The following is a 24,065-nucleotide window of genomic DNA, read 5'->3' as shown; positions in this document are numbered from 1 at the left end:
ACCTAGTCTATGCAAAAGATTTATTTCTAAATATTCTATGCATGCTCTTCGGAATACGTCCCGAACCTCAGCGAAAACTTCAGCCGAACTGTAAAGAAGCTTGCTTTGGCGAGTGCTGAAACTAATGCCCACAGGGCAGCGTGGTATTGTTGCTACCGCCGCTCTGCTGCTATCGACTCTTGGTCGCCTGTTTCCGGGATGAGTTCAAATCGAACACGCTCCATGATGAGCGGCACGGTCTGCAACTCGCTGCAAAGGCACTTGCATGTATTGCACGGAATGCTCGACGAATCTCTGGTGCAACAAGGGGCGGTAAGAAGTTGTACCTGCCCCTATTATTATTTTGTAGCAGGAACAGTTCAGCTTAGCCGCTGCTTACGCGGACCTGCTGAAAAAATTTCGACGCTATGCTGTCCATGACGGGAACCTCACTCAGTCACTAAATCAGATGACTCGCGTCTGTAATCCGCACCAGACCTCAGGATTCCCCTTCCCTCCATTTTCGGTAGTGCACTTTATACTAAACTGACAGCTGTGGTGATAACGTCTTCAGTGTGCAAAACTGCAAAGTTCCTGCACGTTCCTCCTCTACCCGCTGCGATAACCTACGGATGGAAGCTATCCATCCCGCTTCCTTCCACAACCGGATATGGAGGAGTTTACATTATTTTTTGTTCTTTATTTCTACCTTAGTAGATCACTGAATATAAGCCAATATATCTAGGAATAAGAAAAAATGAAAATTATATACCTACGTACTATATGAATGCATAGGGCCTGGCCAGAACACATGGGCCAAACCGAACGTTAGGTGTGCTAGTGGCAAACGGAGAGATAATAAAGATTAAACAGAGCCTCCCTACTGAATTCTAAAGCTTCAATTTTTCCGATTATGCTAACCATCAACGCTCCTGGCTTTTACGTTGACTTCCGCCAGCTACCCCGAATTCTAGGTTGAATTGAAGAGCCTGCAAACTATTTTCTGAGAGAATTTCCAGCATTTCTTTGTATATGTCACTTGGTCTATTGCGAAGGTCCCGCCAAATTTGTTGTGGTAAATCCAGGTGAAACTACGAAATAAAAATTTGAGAAATTGAGGCTGAGAGAGTAGCTGAGAAGAGCCGAAGACGCACTAACGCTTAAAACCATTTTAAACTGATTCGACCTTGGAATTTTCGTAAACGAGCATGAGCAAAATCATTTTTGAGTATGTAAGGATTTGAAAAATGCAAAAACTAAAAACAAAAAACCAACCTTAGTATTAAAATCGCCAATTAGAATTTTCATGCCGTTATGGTCTCGGTTCAGGGACGTTACGTTATAAAAGACTTATAGTTCGTCTTCACGGCATTCTGCTGTTGCAATATACCTAATGATAAGATTTGTAGGCTAGAATTTAATTTAATCCAGTCCAAATGATATCCAATTTATCATTGATTTACTTATAGCGTTCTGCACAATTACGGCAAGATCTTTGGAATGATTGTTAACTTTGACGATTTGCCTGATTTCAAAGATTGGTACTCCTAATATCTTAATCCAGTTAATTATTTTGTGAATTTTACGAGCTTCAAACATTCTCTGACTATTTCATATAAGTTTCCTTGCTTATTGATCAAATATCGCTGATCTGAAGATCCTTACCACCCCTCCCCATTTAACAGACGCCCATACTCATGGCTGTTTATCAGAAGAGCACCAATTAGGTGGTTCCCAATCGGGTTTCTCATCCTATCCTGCTGACAATCATAATCATTGTTCAACCGCCCTTACGTTCGATTACTCAATTCGAAGACTAGAAGGCACCCTTTGTCATTGTTGACATTAAAACTTTATATCGACTTAGTCCTCAATACATTTGCATGTTAATGACCGGATATTAGATATCACAGATCATTATCATCATCAACGGTGCAACAATCGGTATTCGGTCTAGACTTGCCTTAGTACGAAACTCCAATCACCCCGGTTTTGGGCCAAGGTCCACCAATTCGATATCCATAGAAGCTGCTCGGCGTCCTTACTTACGCCATCGCTCCATCTCAGGCGTAGATATTGTCCTTATAGAATTTCCGGCTGGAACATTCTCATCCATATGGATTAGGCGACCCGCTCACCGCAACTTGTTGGGGCAGATTTTGTCGGTTTTGACGGTCGTGGTATCGCTCATAAGTTTCGTTGTTATGTAGGCTACGGAATCATCTATCCTCATGTAGGGGGCCAAAAATTCTTCAAGGATTCTTCTCTCGAACGCGGCCAAAAGTTCGCAATTTTTTTTTTTTATGAACCCAGGTCTCCGAGAAATACATGAGGACAGGCAAGATCATAGTCTTGAACCGTAAGAGCTTTGAGCCTATGATGAGACGTTTCGAGCGGAAGAGTTTTTGTAAATTGAAATAGGCTGTGTTGGTAACCAACAACCGCTGTTATCGGTTGTGATTTTCGACCCTAGATAGGAGAAATTTTCAACGGTCTCAAAGTTGTAGTCTCCTATTTTCATTGTTTTCGTTTGACCAGTGTGATTCGATGTTGTCCATTCTTTTGTTTTTGGTGCTTACGTTGCCCCCAAGTACCCCAAGTACCAAGTACTTCGTCTTTCCTTCATTAATGTGCAGCCCAAGATCTCGCGCCGCCTGCTCGATCTGGATGAAAGTGGATTGTACATCTCGGGTTATTCTTTCTATGATGTCAATGTTATCAGCCAGTAGTTGGTTGTACTTGAAGAGAATGGTGCCTCCCGCATTTACATCTGCATGATAGGACATCCCCATGTCTTAGACCGTTGTTCATGTTGAATGTTCTCGAGAGTGATCTTGCTGCTTTCATCTGGCCTCCCATATTGGTCAGGGTCAGCCTAGTCAGTCTTATCAACTTCGTCGGGATACCGAATTCTCTGATGGCCGTGTACAGTTTTACCCTGGCTATGCTGTCATAGGCTTTAAAGTCGACAAAAATGTGGTGTAGCTGATGGCCATATTCCAGCAATTTTTCCATCAGATATGCAGAGAGAAAATCTGATATGTTGCTAATTTGCCTGGAGGAAGCCTCTTTGGGATGGTCCAATTATATTCTGGGCGTATGGGGCCATCCGACCTACCAAGGTAGCGGAGAATATCTTATAGATGGTACTCAGCAACGTGATATCAGATAACACAAATATCATTCCCTTACCAGTGTGGCTCTTTTCTGGGACAGAAGGCTTTGTTCGATATTTGAATATTCAGCGCAGGCCCTGTTCTTTTATGTACGCTTGGAAACGAATCCTTAGTCCACACTTAATTTTTGGTATGAATTCATTCGTGAAAGCTGAGAGTTTGGATAGAACGTTACCGCTTCTGATATTTCGCAACGATAATTTTTCTGTCCAGTAAAAACAGTAAGTATACTTTGAGGGATGGTTGAACCAACTTTTTATGTTTTCTGATATTAAAACTATTTTTCAGTTGAGTCTTCTTTGTAACATTATCAATTTCCATTATGATCAGGAGTTCTGAAAGAAATTTTCTACATTAAATAAAATGATATCCTAATAAGTACCAATTGGTATCCTAGATCGGTTACGATATTTGGTAGCAGAAATTAATTTAGTTTTTAGGGGTACATTTTTATTAAAAACGAACAATTTCTTTCTTACATCTTTTGTTTTTGATGAAATTCTGTAGATTTACAGAAACAAAAAATTCATAAATTCATCGTTATCAAAATAATATCAAACTTTTGAATTTGAACTTGAGATTGTAGAGTAAAATAACTGCTTCATTTGCTATAAGCTATTTCTAATTATTGACCTTGGTTTACCCTAGACAATAAATTTATCAGAGCACTTAATGCTAAAATCGATTGGATTATTTTTCTATTTTGAATAAATGACTTTGGGGAGTAAATGGGCAGTGACTCAAAGATAAAATGGAACCAAAGCTAATCTACATTCCCTTCTGGAAAAGGGCGCTCAATTAATACAATTATAATATGCGCTTAATCATTTTCCCACTGTAATGCCCTTCTTCTCGTCATTACAATCAAGGCCAATTACTTCCATTTATCTTGTTTTCTATTTGGTCATTGATCATAGGAGGCACTTTAGAGGCCGACATGAAACTAATTTTCCTGCGACTTTCATTTGAAAAAATCGAAAAGCTCACTATCTCCATCCGACTTGATTCACGTTTCTCAAAGTGTGCGGTTCCATGTCGGAATGCAACAGCTCTAGTCGCATAAAGCCACCCCTGGCCCGGCGCGAGAGCAAGCACCCCCATAAAATCGATAACTTCCATCCTTTATGAACGATGCCAACATCTTGCCGGAGTAGGCCAACGACATTCCTCGCTGGGATCCATTCGGCATAGTCGGCTTGTGCGAATGTTCCGAGCAAGTCAATTGTACCACGCACTACCCCCGTGCTTGACTTGGTAACCCTCGGGAACAGGGTGGTACAAGCTCGCAGAGTCGAAGGATAACACTTCCGTAATTGTCGCGGTCCGGGCCAGACGGTTGTGCTGACGGAGTTTAGAAGGTCGATGAAAACTAAGTAGTTTCTTATCCAAGCAACGCATTGGAGACTAGGCAAGCTGGTGTGAAGAGTCAATCGATTAGTGTATTTAAAGGAGTCGAGTGCCGCGAGTCGATTCAGTTAACGGAGAGAACCCAGAGTGAAACATCAAACACTCCCAGCCCGGTTGTCGGCGTATTGATTTTCCGCAGAAAAGATTCGGAGATACGTGCAAAATAACACATACTAACTTTCAACCCCACCTAAGAAACTGATTGTGTTCATTCCTGTTAACCTGAAATCTTTTTAGAAGTATCCTTGCGGAATTGTAGGAGATATTTCTACACTTTTTGAACAGTTTTCCCGGCGTTTAGACCGTAACCAAACAGACAAGTTCAAATTTTAAAGTACTTTAAAAAACTACAACAACGGAGTCACCAAAAAGAAATCTCCTTGACTTCGATGCTCAAGACGAAACCACAAAGTACGGCGGCCGGGCATCCGTGAAGAAAACAACTCCCCATCGATAACGCCCGCACTAAACGCCATTAAGCTCTCACTTCCTCCTTCTTTCCATCACATCATCTGAATTCATTTATCGATCATTGCTTTTGTTGAATTTGGTGGGTTCATCCCGGTCATCATCTGTTCGATAAGGACAATAACTTCGGCTCATAGTATAATTGTTGACTTCATCGCTTGAATACTTAAAAATCTTAAAGATAAGAAAGAGCTAATTTTTTCCGTACGCTGTAAACAAACAATGGAAAAATCTGAAAAGTTTTCAGATTACTTATTTGCAAAGATGGGCCCACCGAACAGCGCAACGGTCAACGGAACGGAGCTACCGCCAAAAACTACTGAAGGAGGCGACGTGCCTATAGAATTGACCGGATTCAGGAAGTGGTTCAGTGAGAATCTTATGTTGCTGGTAACACTATCTGGAGTTATCCTTGGAGTCGTACTAGGTGAGTAAAAGTTTTCAATTTTTAAATTTAAAGTTTAGATTTTCAGATCTTAGAAAATTACATTGAGTTGAGATATTTTAATCGACTTTTAGTAAGATGCCCTTATCTGGCAATGAAAGTACGTATATCCTTTAGTGTATTGCGTCTATTGTCTTCTCGGAAGATGTACAGACGTATATATGCCGCCCCACAGCCATTTATGCGTACATTAGATATGTCGCAGTGCGAATTGATAAATCTAAATCATAAAATGGATAACATCTTATTGGAACAGTTCCAACTGATTGTAACTAACGGATTTAAATTTTCGCCCTTCATTTTTCCGTAATAATTTTAAAGCCATATAATTGCATAAGTGCAGTAAACAAGTCCGCACTTGCGTTGAAAAAAAGTAACTTTATCTCGTTCTATTTGCTTACGCCCTGAGATTTCTAACTTACACAACATTTATTTTTACAAAAGCTTTTTAATACATTGTATTACTCGCTAAATATAATAATTGTTTTGGAAACTTGGAACTACGGTCGGTGGAGAAAGGATCTAGCACTTTTGTTGAAAGTAAATATCTGTGTCGAAATTGCAGGAATTATTAGATGTGTACCCACATATATATCTCATAGGCGTGTGTTTCTTGTGTCTTGTGAGATCTGTATATGGCCCCCTTCTCCCACCTTTTAATTTTGAATCGTTATAAAATCTTTTGTAGGAACAAAATCTCAGTCAGATTAGTTTACTGTTTTTCTGCCTATCTTTCTCTTTTCTTTGTTGGAAAGTAGAAAAATTGAAAATGTACCGCTGACCCTTGTCAGACTCGTGCCCACTAAAATGACTCCTTTCACCGGCTTGCGTTATTATCCACTATGCTCCATCGAAGCTCCTTTTCTTCCTCAACATATTGCGGATCGTTTTGATGAATTTTTCTATTTTATTTCTGGTGGGGGAGAAACTGCAGCTTCAGGCAGTGGTGGCACTACGTACTTGAGTTCTATTGGTTTTCATGTTATTCCTAAAGCCAGCATATACTGCATAATATTCTCAAGTGATAATAGTACCCCGACCCCCGGTGATAACCTCCACCGTTTACGTAGCCAATATCATGTCCCGAAATGGAAAACGTATCGGTAGCAGCCAATTTCTCCACGTTGATGTTTAATTTACCTTGAAGTATCTGGGATCATTTTAAGAGTCAAACATGCTTTCGGTGTATCATCTGATCTTTTGCTACTCCAGAATAGATTTGGTTTGAGCTAATTGCTAACGGTAGGTATGAGATTCGCTACATAATGCAGGATGCAGCTATCAACCTTCGATACAGGGAGCTAATGAATTGGCATGGCCAGCTATGGGAAGTCATCGACACTTACGGTTGGAGACTATCAAAATATGGCATGAAGTTTAATTTCAAATCGATCTTGACATCTATGCATTTGAACGCTGGTTGCACAGCATGATCGCCAATTTTGATATTTCTGGAGGTTCCCATTAACCGTTTCACCATTGGAATTACTATTATTTTTATTATGTTCCTTCTTATATATGGTTGCCATTTTCCCCTAAGGGAGAATGCGATGGCCAGTCTAATCTAGCACTTTGGTTTATTAGTGTTTATCTCCAACCCTCTCCAAATCCAGAGCCACTTGCCCGAGGACCCGAAGGGGAGTAGGCAGATGTCATCAACGTAGTCCAGATGTTCGAAAAATGATAATATTGTCAATTGAAACTCTCCTTTTTTTCAAATGGTTAGTTTCTGAGAAAAAAGAGAGATGTTTGGATGAAATTTTGTATATATATTGTCATAATGTTAAAGTTTAAGGAAAATGGATTTATGAAATTTTCCAAGTTGGTTTTCGTTTGCCAAAAAGTGTTCAATAAAATGTCAAAAATTGACGGCGTGGCTGATTTCGAGTTACTAAGTCGAAAAAAACAAAAAAGTGGGAAATTCTCCATAGAATGAACCACAATCAAAAAATTTCGCCAAAACTAACAAAATGGCGGCCATTTTTCAAATTTTTCGGTTTTTGTGGCCAAAAAATCTGATCTAAATCAAAATATTTAGCACCTATCTCCATTTCCGAGGTTCATTCTATTGCTTTGAATGTGAACAATAACATATTAAAATTTTAAAACGAATGGTCATCCACGCCTACCCAAAAAACTTTGTTTTGACAAAAACATGTCTAAAAATTTACTGTAGTAATTACAGTAGTGACTTTTCAAGACACAATCCGAATCATAACCGGTTAAACCAGTTTGTAAAGTGTTCTCTTCTCTTTATACAACATGCTTATAAAATGAAAATGGTAGGCAACCATGCTGACCTATCCATCATCGTGAATGAAGAGCCCACTACTGCCATCCCAAACCGCAGCATCTTCTGCTTTTCTGAACAGCCCAATTGGAAATTTCCTTTTGTCACGGCGCACACTATCCTTTACTTTCCGAGATTTTTAATAGTACCGGAGCTCGAGCGCGTCGTACTGGATATTATTCGCAGTAACCAATAGAACTTCAATGGCTTGAATTCATGACGCACACTCAAAGACAACAAGTAATAAGCTCACAGCAGCGGGACAAACACAGATACCCATGACAACTGGGACTCGAACCTCGAGCGGAAAATTTGAGAGGTTGACGCTTTACCCCCTCAAACATCGCGCCGTCAGATCGCAATGCAAATCAAACTGACCTTATTACTGGCTCGGCGCTCAAAAAATGTGCTGCCAATGATGTGTTGGATAGAGAAGTGCTATCCAGAGTCCCACCATCTAACCACACTTAATCCCAGGATGTCGAGTCGGAGCGAGCTTTTTGTACCGTTATTGAGGAACTTATGCATATTCTCAAAACGAAACGTGCATGACATAGCCTGTCCTTATCCAATGCATCGATAACATTTCATTAACAAGAAAGAGGATCGAACTTTCCAGATAGCTAACTCAAAAATTTCCATCTCTTTTGCTCACGACAAGAGAGAAATACCTTAAGTGAATTGACCTCAAAGCTACGAACTTTGTGTATCGAAAACGGACTACATTTGGTTTCTGAAATATGTACACGCTCCTCGAGAACGTTTCGACAGTCCCCAGAATGCTCGCTTTCTCCAAATCGAGCGAGAATTCCTGGCGATATGAGCTGGAAATTCTGATACTAAGCGAAGTAAGATGGTGGGACTCTGGAAAGTAAATCTAAAAGCAAGGCGCAATCTCTTGACCTAGGAGAGGGTTTCTGACAGACTTTTAACTGCAAGATTCCGGTGCAGGTTAAGGAGCATCACAACTGTACAATGCTACTCATCAGCGGAGATTTTGTGCTTTCTACGAGAAATTGTTGACTCCCGGATGCGTCTAACAAGAGAGGCGCTATCACTGGTCATGGCTCGAAGGGGTATCAGTTCTGCTGACTACGAATCGTGGAAACAGAACGATGAACGGAAATTATTGAAGGCTATATTGACCGTTGCGAGCAATGGCTAGCGTAACATGCTCGGGTTCGTGTCGAAAATAAATCTGTTATTGCCGTGGCCTGAAAAGAAGAGGCGGCCGCAGATGCATGTGCTCACAAATCTTTGGATGGTCTTGTCAGCAAAAGGCGACTCATCATTCATGATGATGAGCAGCTGCAGCAATGGAACAAACACAACGGTTCTCAACCATATAAAATCCACTTGCCAAAATTGGCCTGCACATTGAAATTGATGGTAATGACCAAGAGACTGAACAACAGTGGCTTAATATGCTGGATGGTGATTTGAAAGCATCGCGACTGCACCCACATCAGACCTTTGATAGAACAAAATGATGCAACTGATCACGGCGAGCTGACCTTTCTTGTGAACGGGACAAAGCCTAAATAAAAAAAAGAAGAATGCTGGAAATCATCAAAAGATATGTCGAAGGCTTCATCGAAGAAAAGCAGAGTGGTTTCCGTTCTGCATCCTCCTAGGCTGACTATATCAACACCATGCGGATCATTTTCGGACAGAGCGCCAAATTTAGATCTCCGCTTCCTCTGCTCTTCATCGCATTCGAAAATACTTTCGATAGTATCAACAGAAAGTTTATTTCCAGTACCCGATGCAAGAGTCGCATTCCGGACAACCTATTATGAGAGAGACATACGATAGCACTAAATGTCGGGTGCTGCGCCAAGGTAAAATCTCAGCGGACTTTAAAATCGAAAGCGGTGTCCGTGAGGGTTATGTCTTGTCACTGATATTATTTCTTCTTTTTACCGGTTGATGACTTCTAGTTACATTTTCACCGAATCACGGATCTTGGACAAATCGCTCAGGATCTAGGAAGAGAGGTAGATAGAGCCAGACTGAAGAGAAATCGACAAAACCAAGATTCTCAGTCTGACAAATCTTCGCACTTTTCCTGGTTGCATTAATGGGGAGTACATTGGAGCGTCGACCACTTTATAAACCAAGGAAGTCGGCGATGGCACCAGACTTCGTGTCGCGTATTAATAAAGCCAGATCCGCCTTCACTGCTTCGTCCATATCAAGCAAATGTACTTGCCTCAACAACAACATTATTAATAAATTTTTCCATGCTACTCTCCTTTCAGGATGTGTTATGTGGGAGTAGCAAATGGAAAGAAACCACCATTGTTACTCGAAAGCTCCAAACCTTCTTCAACACTGCGACGTGTAATCAAAATACGCTGATCAAACACAATTTTAAGCATTTGTTTATTGAATTTTGAATGTTCAAACCGTTACTGCATTTTTCCTGGTCTGTCCCACCGCGCTTCATCTGGAAAATGAATAATACTGTGTATCCAGGAAAAGTGCATTGCATATATTCCTTCCTCACCTGCCATTGGTGATCCTCGGATAATATGTTACTAACAACAAAAAGCATTGTCCCAATCTATATTGGCCAAAACTACATTCCGACGTGAAAATGCTTCAAGTAATATACAGCTACTTACATTTATTTCCCGAATGTTCCAATCTTCCTCACGAGCGTTAAAATCGCTAGCTATTATTGTTGGGCTTTGACAGCTTATATCGGAAACTAACCTTTCCGGTACTTCTCTTGAAAGATTACGTTTGTAAATGGCTCTTTCTTAGCGATCTCACTGACTCCTGAAGTCGCGATAAGCTCAGACGATGAAACAGATATTTCCCCGCATTGAATTTCATAATCAATCCTGGAATTGTGTATGACTTAAGATGTAAAAATTAGTTAGAGCAAAAAAATGCCACCTTTCTGTCTGTTTGTCAGTTGCCTTTCTTCAAAACAACTATTCCCACGGAGTCAAAAATTTGATGGTGTTAAATCCCGCGCATATAGTAAACGGCATGATGTATTGAATTTAAAGGAGGGATGCAATAAAAAATCCTACACGTCTCCGGTACAATTACTTAAAGTTCCCAAACAACAAAGACGGGGCTACTAAAAGGCCCTAGAAAAATTACCCACAAGGTAACTTGTATTGAACCGTTCCGATTCTTCCAACAACTGTTGCTTGAACAAGCATCTGATCTAAGTAAGACATTGTTTAGGTAGAGAGCTGCTTATGCATGATGATAATGGACCCTCTACCACCGTCTGCAGGAGATTTCACCAACCCCCTCATGTGCACTTAAAGGATAACTACTCCTCCAAAAGCCAAATCTTCTGCGCCTGCTGTTTTTGTAGTTCATCTTCTGAAGGTAGATTTGTTCACTTGATTAATAATCAGTCGCACGCCTGCAACTGTTTATTGGAATTCACGCTGATGCGTTCGGTCAATTGCGAATAATCCAGAAATTGAAAATGTGGCGAATCAAAACCAGCATTTGTGGTGTTCTCTTTCTCTTCAAAGTATCCTCCTCTCTCGGTAAACACATCCAAAATGGTAAGGAAATATTCGTGCTGTGGTGATGAACAAATATCTCTGAAGCTTCAATGCGCATTTTATCAGTCTACCGTAAACGCCGGACTAGTTCATCAGCTATTTGAATGATGTAAGTTATCAATTCGAATGTTGTGCTTTCAACATATGTTCGAAATTTGTGCACTATCCCCATTGCTACCAGACATTCCTACGGAGTGAGCTAAAAGCTTCCATCTTTCCTTTTTGTCTTAGGCATCAGTATCGATCATATGCTATGCGGGCTTGCATCACAATGGACGGCGAAAGGTTTGGAGAAGTCAGGTCTATGTAAAACCAGAGCCGATACGAGACTCATTGCCAGAGCGTCCAATGACGGGATAGCTTCCTCAGGCTAGCGAAACTGAGGCTTCTTGTGAAGCATATCAGTCATTAGTGTATCAAGCAAAGTGTAATTCGGCATAAATCGCTGTGAAGTCATGCCCGGCCTCGCAGTGTTTGAGGTTAGCCCGTACCAGCCTCATTACGTCCCAGGATCTCCTGAGTATGCTTCTACCTGGAGCATGCTGACTGTCATTGCCTTCTTTCCCATTGCAAAGCTTATATTTAGGACTTGCACCACTTGAATATGGCCTCCTCTCTCGCAAATTCAGAACAGTTAATCTGCTCTTTGAATCGATATATTAATAGTTGCAAGTTCCGTGCATCCTGTGTCCCCCGATGAAAACCGGGTGGTCCGAATTTGCTTTTTCTTCAACCGTTTTCTTTTTTTTCACTTTCGTTATGACTTCATCAATTAGTTTATAATGAATAGCAATCTTTTGCTTTTTAGCTTGTATTTGAGCCACTTCCCCAAAAGTTTTATCTACCTTGCATAGGAAATTATCAGCCATCTTACTTACTTCCCCAACTCCGATTCGATGAGCGTCAAATCTCCTTTTTGAGAACATATAATTCTGGGTGGATTTATCTTGAGAATATTAGCGGATATAATATAACCTATTTTGGAGATACTAATCAATTCGTTTTGTATTCTTCTTTAACATGTAGTTTTTTCAGCACTAATCTTGGGACATGTTTTCGCTCTTTCTTTTTTGGATTCCACTTCCCTTGAGGCCAGCACTGCAATTCTACCGATTTTATTCGGCTTTCTCTTGTCTGGTAAGAAGTCTTTTTGCCTTTTAGCGCTTTGCGAGTATCGAAAAGTTCTCATTAACTCGGAGGAATGGCTGAAATTTCGAACCCACTAGCACCCGTTCTACGTTATGCGAGGATCTTCATGGATGCAAAAGTTTTCTTGCCGAATTTAAGCATATGGTGGTATCAAATGAAAGGCCTCAATTAGTAATTTTCGAAACTGGCTCTGTTAAAGTGAAATCATCCAGCACCCAACTATTCTAACATAAAAGATCCACAAAACCTTTCTTATCTAATGTGCTGCATTTAATTCATTATTATAAGATAACGTACCTTTACTTGTAACGTAAGATAACGTTACAGTCAAGTTGCCGATGGGTACGGCAAGCAAAGTTAGAATCCTCTTTCTGATCAGGATGACTATTTCATTTTTTTCCAATGCAAGACTGACACCATGTGCAGTCAGCCATTCACTTACTCGTCATATCAATATGCCAAATCTGTTTTACACCTGCAACATCGTCTGCATAACCAACAAGAGGCGACTCTTCTGGCAGACTATTGTAGTTAGGATTCCAGAGGTCCGGCCCTAGCATGATTCCCTGTTCTAGTCCCGAACTCCATCCTCTTCTGACCCCCCAGCGCATCATAGGTCTCTCAGATAATCTTTCAATATCCCCGGAGGATAGCTCGGCACGTGGAATAAATTTTCTAAAATTTCTAAGATATCTGTTCATCTTACTTAATTGAAGGTATTTCTGACACCAAACGTTATGGGAAATACTGTCAGTCGAGATCGGCAGCATTGTCTCGAGTCGATGCGCCGCATCCATGACTTCCACAACAATATCCACGGTGGATCTCCTTGTTCTGAACTTGAATTGCTGTAGAAATAAATCAACGGCAGCACGATTCGCTTCAACGAATCCAATCTTGAAGAACTACTAAATCATTTGCTTGGCCATGTCCAGCATGTACGCAATATGCAGACGGCAGCCCAGGGGAAAGTGATAGTTTGGCCATTGGTGGAAAATCAGTTTATATACTTCAACCGTAATACCGTACGTCAAAAGCTATAGCAATACCATATAGATCTGACACCTTCTTATTTTTCACAGTGGGAAAACTTTTTCAAGCTCTTTCATCGTAAAAAGCGGGCAGGTCTCGACGCTTCCACGCTCTTGCCATCAACCCGTACGGGGGAATAATACTCGTACAATGGGGTATATCTTACCAGTACTAAGTATGCATGATTTCAATAGAGCTCCCATTTTCCGGGTGGCAAGTTTAAAACTGAATCTCCACCCATCACCTTTTATCTCGTTTACTGGTAGGATTCGCCCCTCCGTGCCCAAAACGGTGGTCTTCAGGGCTAAACACGTTTTCCCTAAACACCGAATCGAAACAAAGCCGGTACCCGATAAGTCGAGATGTCATTGGTTATCTCCAGACATTGACGGTTGTTGCGCTCCGCCCCTAAGGCGGCTAAGATCTCATATTTCAAGAGAGCACATAGGCTCTAGACTAAAAACGAATGCTTTCTCTCCTAGTAGCCCTTTGATCGCCTCGCAGAACTTTTGTTAGTTGCTTTGGGCCTAATGCAAAGAAGATTTCCCCATGAAAGACATTTCTGCTCCTCTATCTTCGGGTTTCCTCATATATCGGATTTCACTGCCAACTTTCCCAAATATCTTGCCTTCCGCCGGTTTGAAGAGCAAAGCCAACGGTCTAGTCCTTCTTCATTTTCTCGTTTTTCGGTTAATAATTACGCCGATAAGTAACTCCTTTGAACAGACGGTTTTTTGACGGCATGAAATGTTGTTTCCTTTTGCCCTTCGCATTTTCCACTGCTGTCCTTGTTCGCCAGTAGAAGGTTCTGCCTATTGTCGTGCTGACATTCTTCCATCTATTGTCTCGACGGCAGTGAGGACTCCCCGTGTGTTCCGACGTACTTTCGGTATCGCCAGCGACTCCTGACGGCTGGGGGTTTCGATATTAGCGTACTTCACCACGAACGTCACTGCATTCAATATTGTATGTATGTGTATATGTATACAGCATTGGTTCTATGCATATACGACATCGCATGCTTACCATCTTATTTTTGCTTCGTTAGGGTGTATTCTATTCTAAGTTCTTCGATCAAACATGCTCCTGCTTCGCCACTAACCATTAAAAAATTCATAAATCTCCAAGAAAGATACTTCTAAACTTCAGACAAAGTCCCCCTTTTAAAATTGATACCAAAATTACGCAATTGCTCACAAATCAATCTCAATAACATTAAGTGGAGATTTTATTCTGTCAATCCATTAAAACAATCACTCAAGTTTCCTGCCCTCTTAAGGAACGGTGTTAAAATGATAAGCAAACAAGTCAGAAAGTCATATTTTCCTTGGAAATTTTATTAAGTTGAAGAGCACGTTTAAGAGTAAGAGTAAGACCGTGAGAAGTTCTTTCTCAGAATAAAATATCTCTCATGGTTTTGCGTTAACATGTGTACGATCCTTCGCTGACCTCTCTGCATATAAATTGAAAATCTTGAAAGATTCGTATGGAAAACTGACGACTGAAGTGATTTCCTTGGGAATTTTCCACTTTGCTGGCAGACATGTTTTTGAACATTGATGATTTGAAATATAGCCGGAGGTCGACAGGTATCTTAAGATATAGATAGGAATATCTTATGTTGTTCTTCGTTTCAAAATTGGACATAAAAGCGGACTGAGACACGTTATTTTGTGTGCTTTATGAATTCATTAGGTGAATACCAATTCGAAGGATGTTGGTGGAGGGAAATGGATTCAAAGTATGACTGGAAATCGATAATATTAACTCAAACTCCGCTGATTCTTTTTTCCAAAAATACATATAGTTCAAAGGTTACCTCTGGTAGGCACAATAATGTGGAAGTTTACTTCGCAGGGGAGCAGTGGGTGTAGCGTGAACATTTGATATTATCCTATTTTGGAAAATGCTTCTTAATTAGGACAGAATACTTTCAAAATTATGTCTTTATTTTGAAGGAAACAGTTTGTACTTAATATGGTAGTTACTTTGATTCAGCTTTTAGAGAAAAGTAAAACTTCAATATGAAACAGGACTTCAAATTGAGTAGGTTGGCCGAACCACGCAAGTCATATCGGAATCCGAATTTCCCATATTCATTGCTGTCAGCCTCAGCTATCGGGCCTTACCCTTCACCCAAGAGAATTGTGGAAATTACGCTATCAAATCACAAAGGATTTCATCCTCCATCAACCTAATCCAGTTCCGATTAGATATTACACTCAATCAAAAGATAATTCCAAGCAACATGCCATATCTTATACTGAGGAAAATGAATGGATATGCATCTACGTTCATATTATGCAAGACCATAAGACCATTGCGTGTGGTTATGTTATGAATTTCCACTCAAGTATGTACGCGTGTTCGATAGTTACCTGAATATCAAAATTAATGTCCCGCACCTGTCACACTCCACCTTGCACTTGCGGCAAATTCTTAGTTGTGACGTAATATGGATGACTATAAGCGGCAACCATGACATTGAAATTTAGGAAATTACCTGGGGGTGAGATGGGCATCCTCCTGATTCTATTGAATTCCCAGGCCCAATCTACTTATTCTTTGGCCTCCTTGGAAGAGTAGGTGACGGAAATGGATGGGAATATATTTTTGTAATAGCTGAGGTTGTATAACTGCTACGATAAGAGGAGTTTTATCGATATCTGATTACGAGGAAATTTAAATAGATTGAAGGTTGCGATATCCCTCAAACGACTTTCCAGCGAAATTCCGATGGTAGTTCCCATTAAAAAGCACTCAAAGCTTGGAAGGTTGTAAAATTGTCCATGTAGGCAGACCACCGTATTGCACATTATATATTCAATTATTAAAGTGATGAGTATACAGTGTGTTGGCCTCGGGAACAAGCAAGCGCAGCATGATTTAAGAAAAAGAAAACAGAACATCACATCTGAGAGGTATTATACTAATGAAATAAATAGAATAACGGACTGACATCAACGTAAATAAATGGAAAGGTATTGTAGCGAAGCTGAAACCCCGCTTCCCCCCTTAAACCCAGAAGACGATACCGATGAAAGGGTTAGCCTACATCAGGTTAAATTAATTTGTAACTCAAACGTGTGTGACCCATAAATTCAAGGAGCAAGGTCTGCATATTATGTTATTGAACAATAGGGGCCCCATGTGATGGGTCAGAATGATCATCCATATTAGCTACGGTGAATCAAGAAAAATAATTGGGAAAAATTTTCCACATAGTAATCCAGCACATAATTGCAGTTTTATTGAAGGACCCCGTTGACTGGTGGTTGCACTTTTCTACGACTAGTCAGCTGCGGGAATTTGAAATAACGTTGTGATTCTACGTTAACCCAAAGGCCGCCGAAGGTATCCGATTGCGATAACGAGGGCAGAGCGTGCAAGCTGGCCCGCAAACATTCTAACTCCACTGAAGCGCCCCGTTAACACGCGCTTGCACGCTTATATGCTAGCTCAGGAATGTAGAGCGGTCCTTTTGGACACTACAGCTCCTCTCACGTTATTAATGAAATTTTGCGTCTCCTTTATCCTGTGCTATTGGTCCGCACCAAAGCCTGAAATGCAAAAAAGTATATCCCGCAACACACGCGAAACTATTAATGGCAAAATAAAAATATACCGACTTGACCGCGCACTTAAAGCTGGAAAGCTAGTCCTCGACGAATCATATCCTCAGTCGACATTCGTCCCACTTTAGATTTAGCAGGTGCAGCTTTTCGGTGTCCCACTTTTCTTTGGCATCCTCAGACCATAAAATGGAGGAAGCCCTTTTCTTGGTATGAGTTTTGTGTCAGTTGTGAATGAATGGAGAGAGGGAGCCCTCAAATCAAAGACTTAACTTAGGGACTCACAATAATATTCTCAGTCAAGACATATACAAAAAAAGATAACTAATAAACTTAAAAGGAAAACAACAATAACATCATGTAGCAGTGGTCAACTGAATACAATAAAGTTAGAGAAATAAACCTTGGAAACGTTGAAAATATATCCTATCTAGCGACCAAAATCACAACCGATGACAATTATGAGGAGGGGAACCTGTTGCGGTTGTTGGCAGCAAAAGGATCATATATATTGTTCCACTCTAGAAGTCGATTTGTAGGCTAACGCAGAAAAAATTTCTTTTTGATAAAATTTGATTTGATTATTCAATATAGTTACCTTCGAGGGCAACACAACGATTATAGCGGTCATACAATTCTTGATTTGACTTCATCCTCAAAATAGGCCTCAGGTTCGGCGTTTATCTCTCCATCGGCGCTAAATTTCCTTGCAACCATCCTTCTCTTGAGAGCTGCGAACAGGAAAAAGTCGCTAGAGGCCAGATCCAGCCCAGTTCATGCAATTTTGCCATCGTTTTCGTTGATTTGAGACACCGTGTATAGTCTTGCTAAAACAGAACCTTTTTTTTCTTCAAATGGTGTCATTTTCTGCGATTTAATCCTTTAAGTGCCTCAATAACTCTTCTCAAGATAGTCGATGAATATTATACCATATGCATCCAAAAATACTGATGCCATAAACTTGTCAGCTGTTGCTGCATTTTTACACCACGTGTAATCCACTCAAAGGACGATCGTTTTAATTCTAATGTGAAATAATGGAGCTATGTTTCGTCCATTACCACACATCGACGCATAAATTCGGGTGCACCGTCCTCGTGGTAGGTAAAGGCCTACTATCGGGGAAGTCGTATTGGTGGAACTTGACCCATCAATGTATGGTTGGAGTTACTAAGGCAGGCCTAGATCAACCTGTCTGGATCAATTGTTCATTCAAACTGTGCAAAACGAGTTTTAAAAAAACAATGGTTCATGAGGAAACAACAACGGCATTTCAGATACACTGCCAGTAACACTGTCGAACGTCTCCTCAAAATCGATGAAAAGTAAGTGACGGAGACATTTGATCTTCGTGTACTGCTCGAAAAAGGAAGATTGAGTCATCACGACCCGAGAACCAAAATCACCTCAGGCGGTCCAAGCAAATCGTCCTTCTTCTATTAAACCTTTAAAGTCTGGCTATTATCAACCGTCTAGATACCCTGAGCCCGCATCGACTTGATGACGGACCGGACCACCTGGGCAGCAACTTACTTCCTCTCTTGTAGCCCATAAACCCCTCATTTTGAGTTAAACCCAAGCTTTAAAAAAGTTGACTGGAACTTTCGTCCAAAGCGGAGCCATCTCATCAGATGCTGCCTCATCTCTCCTTTGCTCGAAATCCGACAACAAAATGATTGAAGTCGACCGCGTTTTAGTGTCAATTTAGTGCCCACTTTTTAAAAAGTTAATTGAAGATGGAGTATTGGGGAGAATACGCAACCCCGTGTCCAATCGAATACTTGCCGTCTCTTCCGTACATTTCAATGATCGGAACACCAACATCTGTACTCCCATTATTGGGGATGGCCGATGGTCAGGGATAATACCTACCTACATCGCTCGGTTTCCAACCTAATACTCTTAGTTCATCAGCTTCTTTCCCGCCACAAGAAAGTTAAAATCAGTAACCGTGCGTCGAAGAGTACTAAAAGAGTCAGTCGCAGGTGCTGAAAATAGGCACCTGTATTGACTATGGCCATGTTCTGAGATATTAACGTGGAGAAAATCACGAGAATTTCTGAAAAATTAACGCAACGCTAAATAGAAATACCAAACTAAACTACAGTCAATGAAAATCACACTCAACCAAATGTTAAAAATGTAATTCAATTCTATGTCGTACAAGGCTAAGTTGAATCCAGGGCCAAGACAGGTTCCGGTTTGGTAAGCTGTTTCAGAGATATTTGCAGCATCGGTCACGCCTCGTGACAAATTGCATGGGATTCTAGCTTATTTTATGCACATTAGGGTTAAGAAACGGTAGCGGCCGTTTTGTTTAGGTCGTGGAACCTCGATTAATGAATGGAATATTGTTCCGTCTTCCAGCATCTTGACAAATTCCGTAATTTGCTCCCCAATCTTCTGGAAGTTACTTCCTTCGGTAACAGAATTTACTTCCATATCCACATTCAGTCACGTTTGAGGTTCATATTCATATTTTGTGAGCTTGCGCTCCATGATTTCCAATGTTTTAAGCTTCTCTCGAAGGGATTTTTCTTGTTGAACGATTTTTAAAGTTCCTCATATCCGCGGTAGTTGAGTCCCTACTCAAAGCTGTAATAAATGTTCGGGTGTATAGTCATTAAATGATCCCATGGCTTTCTATGTAAGCAGTAAGATCATGGTTGCTAGCTCTTATGGAGTCTTGCGCTTATAGCCAGATCAGTGCTAATCAGATCTGAACCTACATCACGAACCTAGTAATGTTTTCATCAGAGCACAAGGCTGTCGTACGGAAGGTCACAGTTCAAATCTCATTGGTGGCAGTGTATTTTGTATCGTGATACCAGTCGACCCAGCTGTGAATGAGTATCTGGGTCAAATTAGGGTAATAATCTCGAGCGAGCGCAATGCTGACCACGTTCCCTCCTACAGTGTACTGTAGTGTACCGTTACGGTCTTGAATGAAGTGCTCTAACACACTTCAAGGCCCTGATCCAATTATTAGTATTAGTATTGTATTGAAGACCGTAACGACACTGTAGGATATGACCAATATTGCGCTCGCACGAGATTATTACCCTGATTTGACCCAGGTACTCATTCACAGCTGAGTAAACTTGCATCCGACACCCAATCATGGTAACAAATCTATCTGCCACCAGTGGGATTTGAACCGCGCCCTTCCACTACACAGTCAAGCGCTCTAATCGCTTGAGAAATCCGGGCGCACAACTGAAGCAAGTCAGCAGGAAAAATCTGATGTCTGATGCCTCTATAGGCAGGCCACTCACATAAGAAATGTTTCGTAGATTTCGCTTCCCCATTAGAATTTCTATTCAGAACATATGCCCAGCTAGTGAATTATGACCAGTCAGAACGCACACAATACTTCTACAGGTCTTCCTACGTTTCGAAAAGGCAAATTTGGCAGCATATTTGTTTGGTTCTGGCAGGAATAGTTCAGTGTATCTAGCTGCTTCTTCCCAATTGCTGGCTCCGGTTTGAGCAAGGCAAAAATTAAACCTACAGCACAACCGCTAGGTGCCCGGAGTAGTTTCTTCGCATTGAATCTACAAGTAGCGTGTCAACGATTTCTACATTCCTAAACGATACTTGAGGTGATCAAAGGTCTGCTCGACGCGCTGAGTATGGCTTCAATATCGCTGAGGGCAAATCAATATTTGTCAGCATGCTAAATATTGTTGACCTCACTATAAAAATGGGGGAACACGCAAGAACCCTTTCCAAAAGGCATATTGTTGTTTGCATTTAACAAGAAAGTGTGGTGTCAAAAGCTATAGCAAAGAACACGAACGCGGTAAAAGTGGCTGCATTTCCACTTTGGTAGTTCACGTATTCGACTTAGTATTAGTAATGCGGTTTTCCGTGAAACCATTAAAGAAGTCGAAAGATGTCATGACCGGGGAAGCTTACAATTCAACACAATCAACTGATCGCACCGTTCATTTCTTACTGCATACAACCCCCAGACAGGTCGACCCGATGCCTAGAACGATACCTTCTGGCAACTACTTGGTCAAAGGTACCATGTATGTCGATAAGTATATCGTCATTGCGACAATCTCAATAATCATGTGAGTTAAAAGATAGACGGCAACAAGTGCCATTGGGAAAAGAGGTTTCACGCAATAAAGTGACACATGTATGCTGTATTTTGCGGACATTCACGACCCTGTAAAGGTGAATACATGATTTATCAAACGATTGTTTCATCTTCCTTAATAGTAGGAGTAGTGAAACGCAAAGCGACTATATCCTCAAATGATGTCGATATTTTAACATCACTGATTACAAAGCCATTCACAATGAAACCAACGCACCTTAACATCGGCGTTGTGTTGAAGTCGCCAATATAACAGCGTGAGGTACGTACCTGAAAAAAGAAATGGTCTCCCTTACGCGATTGCCGATCGTTGTATGCATATGTTGAAAAATCGTGGAATCAAACTAAAAACACGCTCCAAAAAGCAGTCTATGCAATCCTTGGGGTCACCAAGAAACGCCTCGATAATAAAACACCGGTCAATTGTAAATTTACAAGAATGTCCACAGTAAGTAAAGAAATCCATCGCTGTTATTCGCGGTCAATCACAACGGTCTTTACAATAAAGTGGACACTCGAAAGGGAAAACGTTAGTATGTGCTTGTCAAAAACCGACAACAGCGCCCACGAGAATTGTTAACGACATGAACGATACCTAGGTAACCTATCAACGATCCACCACAGACAGATAGCAGTAACATTTCGGGCAGATTTAAACAGAAGAATTGGCTTCTCAACAACTTCCAAGAGCAATTTCACCAGACAGCGCCTGTTGGAGAGTACTGTTCCCGCGTACTCGAGGAGGGCAACCAAACCCTAGTCTGCAATAGGGAGTGGATTTTGTTACGAAGCCTCACTGGAGGTTATCTGACACCATGGCGACCAGGATGGCCCCCCGAAAACATATGCTCATGCTACATGAAGGATGTGCCCTCGATCCAGTTATCCTCGCATGTGGTAGTTTTATGTTGGTTGTGGTTGTCTCCATAATGCGGGCAAAGCTTTTTTTGAACTCAACCGTGGAGTTGCACTGTACAACTTAGTTGCTGCCGAAGTGTAAGATAGGCCTCGCATCCACTGACATGAATACTGATCCTGCCCTTATCGCGGCAGAGTTCTAGAAAGGGAAGCACTGAGGCTCAGTATCATGGTTATGAGTTTTTCAATCGGGCTATCGAGGAGGGTAGAACACCGTCTGACTGACAGGAAAGCACCACCTCTCCAATATAAAAAAATAAAGACACTACAGCAGAATATTCAAACTACTCTCCGACCCGCCTGCTGTCCCATACTATGACGATTTTTGAATGTATCATTGATAAATATATTCGGCATACCGTCAAACCAACGTGAATCAAACCGAATTTGTCAAGAACTGTAGAATTACTGACGCAATATACGTTGCGCAATTATTCATGGAGGGAATCTGTGCGAAACATCAAACTCTCTACATAGCATTTATGCAGCTCGAGAAATCATTTGACCGTAGATTACATGAACTGTTGATATGGTTTGCTGGCACACCTAATGACAGATGAACTCTAACGCTGCGTTCCATCGGGATCCGAAAAACAAAGTTCGAAGTACGGCAGACATCTTAAAACCGCTTTGTGTCTTTGTTGGTGTTCATCAAGGAGGCGCCCTTCTTCTACTGCTTTTTGTTCTTGTTTTGGAGACTATCACGCTGGTCGTCCAGCATCTAGCGCCTAGCCACTCTATACAGATGTTTCCTAGCGTCTCATAACAAAGTTGATATTAAACAACTTGATATAATCACCTCATTCAACATTGTCTAGGACTAAATCTGAATAAAACAAAGTTTTTGATGTACAATTTTAAGGAAACTCGGACTGTCAGTGGCAGTAAACTGCCCAGAACTGAGTGATTTAGATTCACGTCGGGAGTAGCACAGGGATCCATCCTAGGGCCAGACCTCTGGAACGCTTTCTATGGTAGTCTGCTGAGATTCGATATGCCCGAAGAGTCGCGCCTGGTGCGTTACGCAGACGATGTTGCCGCACACACTGTTGAACGGTCATAAAGCAGACCTGGCATATTGATGCGACGGGAAAGCGGATGGATGACTGCTCACGGTTTAAGCCTTGCGCTTAAAGAAAAAAAAACGAAGCAATCATCTTGACCAGAAAGAGAATCCCGACCCTGCCTCCCATATCGATCGGTTGAATCAACGCTATCAGCTAATGGTGAACTGCATTAAGAAGTTGCTTCTTACATTAGCGCAACGTGAATGAAGTGCCGTTCAACAGCTTGCTTTCTTTGTAATCCGCACTTCAACGAATGTCTCCAATTGAAAATTTATCGCCCTTGAAGGCTCTGAGTGTTGGCTGATTATGAAATTAATAAACCGCACCACCGGAAATGAGGACCAGTATTCCTAACACGCCATTACCGCATCCAAAATGAGGACGCCCACGTTGATATAGGTTTGCACCGATCCTAAGATAATTGCTCGGGAGGCATCTTCGATGATATGGGCAGTGAACGCAGACGAGAACTCACTTGCCAAGATTGGTCTGAAAATTAAAGTCGATGGGAAACGACCGAAAGGCTGGCCGAAACAACAATAACTTGATATCCTGGACTGTGATTTTGAAGCTACAGGACTCCATCCAGATTAGGCCCTTGACCAAACAAAATGGCGAAAGCGATCAAGAATACTGATCTCACTTCTGAACAGGACAACGAAGAAGAGGAAGAATTGATCGGAGAATCAGTTCTCCCAATGTTTCTTCCAACGCTATGGGCCTCTAATGTCCGTCATTTGTCCATAGACCTAAGTGGATTATTTTATGAACTATCCTCATTCCTGCGTTCTGAATATGACCATATATCCAAGAGCAATAAATGTTGTACTCATGACGTTGGTGATATTCAGTTCATTTCAGCAGTGGGGCTAGGTTACAGTGAGAACTCTTTTGACTCCTCTTGACCCACCACAC

The 24,065-nt window shown here is 41.2% G+C and overlaps 1 protein-coding gene across 4 annotated transcripts in view; it reads left to right on the top strand.

Annotated features, from left to right (window-relative positions):
* LOC119649400 (excitatory amino acid transporter) overlaps window positions 1-24,065 on the top strand; it is a 94,302-nt gene that overhangs the window by 36,573 nt on the left and 33,664 nt on the right. For 3 of the 4 annotated variants that reach the window (XM_038051547.1, XM_038051539.1, XM_038051554.1), the window contains exon 2: window positions 5,271-5,457. In XM_038051547.1, the coding sequence (XP_037907475.1) occupies window positions 5,295-5,457 (163 nt within the window). In that variant the 5' untranslated portion in view covers window positions 5,271-5,294. Of the gene's footprint in view, window positions 1-4,359; window positions 5,458-24,065 lie in introns of those variants that run through there. The other variant, XM_038051528.1, reaches the window with a different exon arrangement.

This window comes from Hermetia illucens, chromosome 1 (genome assembly GCF_905115235.1).
Source record: "Hermetia illucens chromosome 1, iHerIll2.2.curated.20191125, whole genome shotgun sequence".
NCBI lineage: Eukaryota > Metazoa > Arthropoda > Insecta > Diptera > Stratiomyidae > Hermetia > Hermetia illucens.
This window is presented reverse-complemented; position numbering and strand designations above follow the sequence as displayed.